Here is a 10,487-nt window from a genome sequence, read left to right as displayed (position 1 = left end):
AAAAAAAAAAAAAAACAGGGAAAAATCTTTGTGCCCTTGAGTTAGTCAAAGGTCTTTTAGATAGGAAACATGAAGCACAAATCCACTTTAAAAATTAATAGATTAGACTTCATTAAAATTAAGAACTTCTGTACTTTGAAATATGCTAAGAAAATGAAAATGCAAGCCACAGACTGAGAAAAATATTTGCAAAACATATATCTGAGAAAGAATTGATATCTAAAATACGTAGAGCATTGCCCACCTCAATAGGAAAACAAGTAAATAAGAAAACAAGCAATTCTGTTTTTAAGAAATGAACAAAAGATTTAAGCAGACATTTCATCAAAGATTAAAACATAGTTGACAAGCACATGAAAAAATGCTTAATATCTTTGATCATTAGGGACATTAAAATTAAAATCACAATGAGCCTGGGCACGGTAGCTCACACCTGTAATCTCAGCACTTTGGGAGGCCGAGGCGTTAGATAGTGGACACCTGTAGTCCCAGCTACTCTGGAGACATGAGAATCCCTTGAACCTGGATCACTTGAAACCAGGAGAGAGGTTGCAGTGAGCCAAGATCATGCCACTGCATTCCAGCCTGAGATAAAGCGAGACTCTGTCTCAAAGAAAAAAAAAGACAATGATAACTAAATGGAAGGCCTGACTCTAGATTTGATCCAGGAAGGGGATAAAATGCCATACATTATTGAATCAGTTGACACATTTGAATTACATATAGTACATTAAAGTATTGTATTAATATTAATGTTACTGAGATTGATAACTATACTGTAACTGTATAACATGATATCCTTATTCTTAGGAAATACACACTAAAGTATTTAGGTTTAAAGGGCTATAGTATATTTAATTTACCCTTAAGATACCCTTAAGTATCTACATATGTACAAACATACACAGAGCACACAAGTAATAAAGCAAATGGGATAAAATGTTAGCAATAGATACATCTGAATAAAGGGTATAAAGTGCTTTAGACATGTTTTTATTTTTGCAATTTATTTGAGAATAAAATTTCAAAAATTTAAAAGTTATTAGCATTCCACTTGTAATGTTTTTCATAGAACTTCTGGTTTAGGGACAGATTTCCTCAGAAAACTTAATGTTTGAATGTGACCCTTTTCAACTGGAAGACCTTGATTCACAAGGGAAATCATCTTCAATCAAATTGGATGATTAAATGAGACAAAAATCTTTCCTCTTTTCTTAGCAGATTAGTTTTCTCTACTTTCTACCACCAGTGCTCTTCCTTCCCATCCTCCGAAACTGTCTAATTAATGAAAGCTACATCTGAGCAGGCTTCCCACCTTTTGCAATTCAAGCTACAATGGGTTCCTAAATGCTCAATGAGTGTTAGAAGCAAATAATATACTCAGAAGATGATATTTTCACATAAAATGAAAGTTTTACTAAGGTATCTTGCTTCACTTCATCAGATCTGGAAGCACAGATGGTGTATTTGGACCAGTTAAAAACCCCTGGAGTTATTCAAAACAATATAGAGAAAAAAGGAAGCAGAATCCCCACAGCAAGAGTGGAGACTCAGACTGGCTGATAACTGGAGGAAGCTCAGGTGGGAGTGCAGCTGCCGTGTCTGCGTTCACATGCTATGCGTAAGATGCTTTTTTCTCTGTCTGTATTTTAAAACCCAACCAAATACAAACAGTCATAAACTATATGTAAAATGCAGCAGTAGAGTAGTTCATACCTTGGTATTTTTAGTTTTAGTGAGCTATATGTGCTCAAAGGTAAATCAAAATTGTATCTTGTAATTGCACTCAACTGTACAGTACACTATGTATATTTTATACTTCTAACTTAAATATTTGTTAAAATAACATTTTTGTGCATAGTATCTGGTTCTCTTAAAATATGATTTTATAGATCTTGCAGAATAAAGCATTGAGCATAAATGAACTTAATTGCATTTCGTTTTTTAAGTAATTTGAGTGTCTGCTCACTGATTGTACAAATATTTAGGGACTAACATACAATGGCTTTAGTTAAGTGCTGCTGAGCTAAACTGTTAGTAATGTTTATCCTTCAGCAAGATCAGATTTTTGGGGAAAAAAAGGAATAAAAGAAAAGAAAACACGCTAATATGTATTCATAAGATATTTTAAATAGTGTTTTCCTAAATATGCAATTAAACATGTGCATCAGTAAAGTTTTTTCAAGCTTGTTAGGTGCTGATTGTTTATCTGTCATACTTTGTATTTGGTAAGAATCCATTGATCATACTCTCAGTCCCATTTGTAAAGCATTTCTTAACTACCCGAAGAAAAGAAAGCAAATATGGCCATTCCTGTATTTATCAGTATCAATTTAATCAAAATGAATGTGTTTCTTTAGTTATATTGTTGTATTTTATCTCCCCTTAATTATCCACTAAAACTAAGTTCTTTCACACATGTTGCAACCATAAATTATTTATAGTTTTTTAGAGCTATGGAGATGTGAGTTCTACAGATTTTTTTTCAGTTTTCCTAAAATCTTATTAACAAGTAAAACCATTTCATTTTATCTCTGTGGAATTTTATAGCATTACATTAATATTAATGTGAGTTCTGACAAGTTAGGACTGCAGGATTAGGTGCTTTTTTTCTGTCCTCATCATCCCACTTAGTGTTCATCTTTCTGAATGTGCTTTGAGTAGATGGCATTTTGACACATAATTCCTATGGAAATGTATGTTTTACTTTTACATAGCCGTCAGTGAATGCTAATAAGAAAATGTATCTTTTAAAATTGTGAAAGCAACAGTCTGATTTTGTAGCTTAAATTGACACTGTAAGAAAGGAAATATAATTTGCATTTTCTGTAGATCACAAATGCCATGTTATTGTTAGGAGCATTCTTCCGTCCAAAGCTTTGCTTTAAATGTAAGCAATAGAAGCACAGACCAAAAATAACTTCAGACTAAGTGTATCCCAAACTGTGAAGTGTTCTGCTTTTGTTTCCCCGTTTTTTATTTGTTTCCGCCTTTTTGATTTGTTTCTTTTACAATAGTTTTTTAAAACAGGAAGATTCCTGGAGTACTATGCAGCCACTAAGAAAAGAATAAGTTAGAGCACTATGTAATGACATGGAAAAATAACCAAGATAAATTGTTAGGTGAAAAATAAGTTACAGAACCCATTCCTGTTAAAGGTAACAGTTGCATACCTATATATGTCAGTCATTGCATGGAAATACTGAATGTCAATATTTTTAATTTTTATAGTAGGTATGTACTATTCAGCACAATTTTTGTTTTCCTGAAATGGTTTTTCAATTGTGGTAAAATGCACATAACATAAAATTTACCATCTTAACCATTGTTAAATGTACAGTTCAAAAGTATTAAAAACATTGTTTTGCAATCAGTCTCCAGAACACTTTTCATCTTGCAACTCTAAAACTGTATACCCTTTAACCCTCCTCCCAGCCCTGGTAACCACCTTCTCCTTTCTGTCTTATGAATTTAATTACTCTAGTTACCTCACGTACATGGTGTCATATAGTATTTGTCTTTTTGTGACTGGCTTATTTTACTTAGCATAATCTCCTCCAGGTTAGTTTTTTGTTTTGTTTTGTTTTGTTTTTTAAATAAGAACAACTCAAACTCTGTAGGTAACTAGATAAAGAAATGAACTTTGTATTGAATAATGCATGTACAAATAAGTGTGAAAAGTTATTCAAAATGCATGTTAATAAAAACTTCGTGGTTATAAAATTTTAAAAACTACTAGTACTCAGTGATAGTACTAAAATTTTAAAACACAATCTGACTCACTGCAACTGGGAATATAAATTGGCATAAACTTTCTGACAAGTAATTTGACAACATATATCAGAAACTTATGTGCACTAACTCTACTTCTGGAAGCTAGCCTAAAATGTACTCAGACACATAGGAAAAAATTTATGTTCAAAGGTTTTCCTTACAAATTTACTTATTAAATAGTTATTCTAGTTAGAAACAACCTAAGTGTTTAAGTATATTATTATACATCTCTATCCATGATTCTAAATGGGGTGGGTAGCAAAGGGCTATATCTGAATTTCTAGGAGGGGTGTATTTAGTTTGTAAAAGCATACTGTAAAATTGCCATTAATTTGATTTGTTTTCAGTATCAACATCAGAGGAAAGTATAAAATTTATATGTATTTTGAAAGGAGAATGGACTTTCAAATATCAGGAATCACCAATTTATATGATGGAATATTACATATACTTTACATTTTCAGGAATTTTAATGACATAGTAAAAGGCTTATTAAAAAAGGGATGCAAAGTCATGATTAGAGAATCATCTTAACTATGAAAAAAACGCATTTTTAAAAAGACTTGAAATTAATATGCCAAAATGTTAACAGTGTTTGCCTCTGGGTATTGAAATATTGAGTACCTCTTGTAGTTTTCTCTACTTTATGAATTCTCTGAGATGAACATGTGTTACTTTTGTGTAATCAGACGAAAATACAGTTTAAAAATGTACAATTGAAAGGGCAGATTCCAAATATAATTAGAGATATATCATTCTTCTCAAGATAATTCCATTTAAATTCCAGGGCTTTAGGATCGGATACAGGAGGATCCACCAGAAATCCTGCTGCCCACTGTGGGCTTGTTGGTTTCAAACCAAGCTATGGCTTAGTTTCCCGTCATGGTCTCATTCCCCTGGTGAATTCGATGGATGTGCCAGGAATCTTAACCAGATGTGTGGATGATGCAGCAATGGTGTTGGGTATTTATATAATTCTATATCATTTGCAACAGTTTCACTATAAAACAAATATGTCTGTCATTCATAAGTATTGCTCCTTACAGGTGTACTGGCTGGACATGACCCCAAGGATTCTACCACAGTACATGACCCTATTAATAAACCACTTGTGCTTTCCAGTTTGGCAGATGTGAGCAAACTATGTATCGGAATTCCAAAGGTAACTTCTTCCTTTCATACTTTAGAAAAATACTGTCAAATCCAATAGAGAGCACAGACTTAGGAGGCAGATTGGTTGGGTTTGAATCTCTGCTCTGAGTGCCGCTTTTATTAGTTATGTGAGTTGAGTATGTGACTTAATCTCTTTAAGCTCAATTTCCCCATATGTAAAATGGGAATAATAAAAGTATTGACTTCAAAGAGATTTGTGAGGATCAATTAGACAGTCACGTTAAGTCTATAAATGTTTTCTATAATGGGCGAGATAGTAAATATTTTAGACTTTGTGAACCATGCCGTCTTTATTATATTACCTAATTCTGCCATTATAGTGAGAAAGCAGCCACAGACAATATGTAAATGAAAAAGTATGTCTCTGTTCTAATAAAACTTTATTTTCAAAAACACCTGGCTGGTCACATCTGGCCTATGGGCCATAGTTTGCCCATCCCTAATGTAAAGAAAGGACTTAGCCCAAAGCCATACCTTGCATAGTAATGCCTCAAAAAACATTAACATCTTTACTGCTATTATTATTACTACTGCATCTATTACAGTAGCAACTGCATAATGAATACATGAATGTAGTACTGTTAAATTACAGACCTTTTAAAAATATTAAGCCTTGCAATATATTAATACTTTAAATCTTTTAGGGAGATAAGTTACCCTGCAGCATAATGAAGTTTCACAACCTCAGCAATATGGGTGTTGGGGACTGGCAATTGTTTGCTGTGGGAGAGACTGTCCTGTGCATTGTAAGATGTTTAGTAGCATCCCTGGCCTCTGCCCCTACATGTGAGGAGTACCCCACCACCAAAACCACAACCCCACAACCAAAAATGTCTGTAGACATTGTCAAGTGTCTTCTAGTTAGAGAAAAGGAGACAAAAGTGACCCCCAGGTGAGACCACTGCTATAGAGAAATACTACTTTATTTTAAATCTTCCATTAGGGTAATATATGTAAGGCCAGGTGCAGTGGCTTATGCCTGTAATCCCAGCACTTTGGGAGGCCAAGGCAGGAGGATCGCTTGAGATCAGGAGTTTGAGACCAGCCTGGGCAACATACAGAGACCCTATCTCAACAAAAAGTTTTTTAAAAATCATGGGGTGTAGTGGCATGCATCTGCAATCCTAGCTGTTTGGGAGGCTGAGGTGAGAGGATTACTTGAGCCCAGGAGGTTAAGACTGCCATGAGCCATGATTGCACTACTGGACTCCAGCCTGGTTGACAGAGCAAGACCCTGTCTCAAAAAAAAAAAAGAAGTAAAATCTATGCATTCTTTAAGAATTTACATAGAGCACAGGCTTTAAAACAGACCCAGTTTGAAATCCTAGACCCTCTACTTACCTGCTATTTAACATTAGGAAAGTAACTTCTTATGTCAAGATTTTTTATTAACAAAATGAAGGATTATAATACCTACATCATGGGCTTGTTAAAAGCATGAGATGAGAGAACCTTTAAAAGTCATCTAGGCCGGGCACAGTGGCTCACGCCTGTAATCCCAGTACTTTGGGAGGCCGAGGCGGGTGGATCATGAGGTCAAGAGATCGAGACCATCCTGGTCAACATGGTGAAACCCCGTCTCTACTAAAAATACAAAAAATCAGCTGGGCATGGTGGCACATGCCTGTAATCCCAGCTACTCAGGAGGCTGAGGCAGGAGAATTGCCTGAACCCAGGAGGCGGAGGTTGCCATGAGCCGAGATTGCGCCATTGCACCCCAGCCTGGGTAACAAGAGTGAAACTCCGTCTCAAAAAAAAAAAAAAAAAAAAAGTCATCTAACAGGGTACCTGATAACTGAGTATTTAACAAATATGTTCCATGGAGCTATCTTAGCTCACTGCAACCTCCACTCCACCCCCTATCCTGGTTCAAGTGATTCTCCCTGCCTCAGCCTCCCAAGTAGCTGGGATTATGGGCACCTGCCACCATGCCTGGCTAATTTTTGTATTTTTAGTAGAGACAGGGTTTCCCCATATTGGCCAGGCTGGTCTCAAACTTCTGGACTCAAGTGATCCACTTGCCTTGGCCTCCCAAAGTGCTGGGATTACAGGCATGAGCTGCTGCACCCAACCCAGATCTCCAATCTTTAATGTTGTTATATCCAGATCATAGTATCTAGTACTGTGCTTGTCATACCATAAACACTCTTAAATGGATTCAATTTTTCTAGCTAACTACCAGCAATTTTATCATATTTTCTAATGTTATTACCAAAGATCCTGAAGCACAAAATTTTATAAAATCATCTACACCAATTTTGTTCCAATTTTGTATCTTCTTCCTATAAGGAATATCTTGTACCAGAATTATCAAGTGAAATACAGTCTCTTTGGTCCAGAGCTGCTGACCTCTTTGAGTCTGAGGGGGCCAAAGTAATCGAAGTATCCCTTCCTCACACCAGTTATTCAATTGTCTGCTACCATGTATTGTGCACATCGGAAGTGGCATCAAATATGGCAAGATTTGATGGGCTACAATATGGTAAGATGGCTGGCTTATTTTAATTTTAAAGTAGTTGTCACAAACATTTGAAAAGTGCACTTATTAGTGACAAAAATGTTATTGCTTGAGATAATGTTAATGATTCAAAAAAGTTAATCATGAATCATTTTATCTTTGTCATTTTAGACTTGTACTTACACTATTTGTCATAAATATCTGTGTATGTTCAGTTTGCTTCTAGGGACTGTGAATAACTTGAAGGGATAGTATCTTGTTGTTGTATGCTCAATCTCACTAATGTAGTGCCTGATACATGCTAGGGGTTCAATAAATATTTGAATGAATGAATGAATGAGTGAACAAATAGAGTTTCCTTCTTGGTTCTTTTTTTCTCTCACCATGACCAGTCAGTCAAAAGGCAGATAGGGAAAAGAACCATAAGGGCAATTCCCTAAACTAGGGTTGGTCACAAAAATGTGAATCTAAATTAGCCAGACATGGTGGTGCATGCCTGTAATCTCAGCTACTCAGGAGGCTGAGGCAGAGAATCACTTGACCCAGGAGGCAGAGATTGCAGTGAGCGTAGATCATGCCACTGCATTCCAGCCTGGGTAACAGAGTGAGACTCCATCTTAAAAAAAAATAAGGGAAGCCAGGCCTGGTTTTAGCCAAAACTTTACTTACTTTACTTACTTTCAAGTAATATTTACCCTTTTCTTGTCTTCAGGTCACAGATGTGACATTGATGTGTCCACTGAAGCCATGTATGCTGCAACCAGACGAGAGGGGTTCAATGATGTGGTGAGAGGAAGAATCCTCTCAGGAAACTTTTTCTTATTAAAAGAGTAAGACAATTCATTTAGGAATTTTCTTCATTCTTGAAACCTCGAGTAACATATCTCTATCAGGTCTTATAAGTCGAGATATTTAGTAAAGAAACAAAATCTTTATGATTTGAATTAGAAAAGACCTGTTTATGGCCCTTTTGGGTCCTTGTATTCAAAAACAAAAGAAATATTGGTACTTTAGCTAAATGATTAGTACAAACTACAGGCAGCCCTCCATATTCTCCGCATCTGTGGGTTCCGCAACCTTGGATTTAACCAAACACAAATCAAAAATATTCAAAAAATAAACATACAATAATAAAAAGCAATACCGTATAACAACTATTTATATCGCATTTACATTGTATTAGATATTACAGTAATACAGGTATTACTAGGGATGATTTAAATCCCTAAGTAATCTAGGGATGATTTAAACTGCAAGAGGTGTGCATAGGTTTTACGCAAACACTACACCCTTTTATATGAGACTTGAATATCCTCAGATTTTGGCATCCAAAGGGCTTAGAAACAAACTCCCCACCCTCCACCCCCGCCCCAGACATCAAGGGATGAGTGTAAGTAAGAAGCCATTAAGGATTTTAATCTTATTAAATGGCCCTTGGCTATTACCACATTGGCTTATTGCTGTTAGAGCCTTAAGCAGGGAGTTGTATTGTCTCTTGAAAAATGTATTGAATCAACTTAGTTTTTCCTTATATATACCTTTGCTCTAAGAAAGAATTCAAAATGACTATAACACCCTCCTTCAGTTGTCTTTATTATGAGTTTATTCATAATAAAGTCCTGATCTTCTGAACAGGCCTCATCTCCTATACCTCCAGGTGTGTCTAAGAGGACATGAGAAGTATAAAAAAGCAAGATTGGTTATTTTAACGAAGAGCTTCTTGGAGTTTTTCTCCATGCCCTCAAGGGCAGAAAGCATTTTATTTTTCTGTGCATCCTCTCAGGGTCTCACTCTGTCACCCAAGCTGGATTGCAGTGGAGTGACCTCAGCTCACTGCAACCTCCATCTAGATCTCTATCTAGCCTCTATCTAGATCTCTTGGACTTAAGTGATCTTCCTGCCTCAGCCTCCCAACTAGCTGAAACCACAAGCATATACCACCATGCCCAGCTAATTTTTATATTTTTTGTAGAGACGGGATCCCACCATGTTGCCCAAGCAGGTCTCAAACTCCTGGGTTCAAGCAATTCACTCACCTCAGCCTACAAAGAGCAGGTGTTACAGGAATGAACCACCATGCTGGGCTACACGATTACTTTTTCTAAGAATATTATTTGAGGCTGGGCGCAGTGGCTCACACCTGTAATCCCAGCACTTTGGGAGGCCGAGGTGAGCAGCTAACCTGAGGCCAGAAGTCAAGACCAGCCTGGTCAACATGGCGAAACCCTGTCTCTCCTAAAAATACAAAAACTAGCTGGGCATGGTAGCAGGGGCCTGTAAATCCAGCAACTCAGGAGGCTGAGGCAGGAGAATCACTTGAACCCAAGAGGCAGAGTTTGCAATGGGCCAAGATCGTGTCACTGCATTCTAGCCTGGGCAACAGAGTGAAACTACCTCAAAAAGTAAAAAGAATATTATTTGATGATGTTCCAGATTAAAAGACTCTTGCCATATTGACAGATGCTTGTAATGACTTTGGAGTAGGAAAAGAAAATGAAATACTGCTAAGAAATTTTCTACATGAAGACTTTTATTAAGTTAAAGATGTTACATTTGCCAAATATTATAGATTAGAACCATATGGTTTACCTCAGGACACAAGTTGATCAATTCGATAGGTCATTGTAGCAGCATAAAAAGAAATAGAAGGAAAGGAGTCAGAAAGCATTTTTCATCGTCACCATTTGAGGGTTCTGATAAAAGGAAGTTAGAATTACTGCTGGTACCCTAGCTCCTGAGTCAGTTCCAAGTTGGTTAACTTGAGTGGACAAGGGTGATAGGAAAAATGGGATTTGGAATACTTTTTTTATTTTTAAAAGTCCATTTATGTGCCAGGAACTGTAGAAAGTCTTAACATTTTTTGTTCATGTGATACCTCAGTTTAGAATTTTGTTATTCTTCTGTTGCCTTTTGTTCACTAAACACAAATGTATTGAATTAGAAATTCAGAGTTTATTTTTAATTGACATAAATATTTACTTTTGTACCAAGTTTAAACCTACCTTTTGCTATTTATCTTCTATTTGTCCCATCTGTTCTTTTTTCTTTTAACCTTCTGCTTTTTTTCTTTTTTTTTTTTTTT

The 10,487-nt window shown here is 36.0% G+C and overlaps 1 protein-coding gene across 3 annotated transcripts in view; it reads left to right on the top strand.

The window, feature by feature from the left end:
• The window catches only part of QRSL1 (glutaminyl-tRNA amidotransferase subunit QRSL1), a 39,533-nt gene that overhangs the window by 15,958 nt on the left and 13,088 nt on the right, over window positions 1-10,487 (top strand). For all 3 annotated transcript variants that reach the window (XM_017543756.2, XM_037743956.1, XM_017543757.2), the window contains exons 5-9: window positions 1,445-1,621; window positions 4,562-4,737; window positions 4,821-4,936; window positions 7,237-7,429; window positions 8,118-8,235. In XM_017543756.2, coding sequence (XP_017399245.1) covers window positions 1,445-1,621; window positions 4,562-4,737; window positions 4,821-4,936; window positions 7,237-7,429; window positions 8,118-8,235 — 780 coding nt within the window. The remainder of the gene's footprint in view (window positions 1-1,444; window positions 1,622-4,561; window positions 4,738-4,820; window positions 4,937-7,236; window positions 7,430-8,117; window positions 8,236-10,487) is intronic.

This window comes from Cebus imitator, unplaced genomic scaffold (genome assembly GCF_001604975.1).
Source record: "Cebus imitator isolate Cc_AM_T3 unplaced genomic scaffold, Cebus_imitator-1.0 Scaffold160, whole genome shotgun sequence".
NCBI classification, from domain to species: domain Eukaryota; kingdom Metazoa; phylum Chordata; class Mammalia; order Primates; family Cebidae; genus Cebus; species Cebus imitator.
The sequence above is the reverse complement of the archived record's forward strand: the minus strand, read 5'-3'. Positions and strand labels throughout refer to the sequence as shown.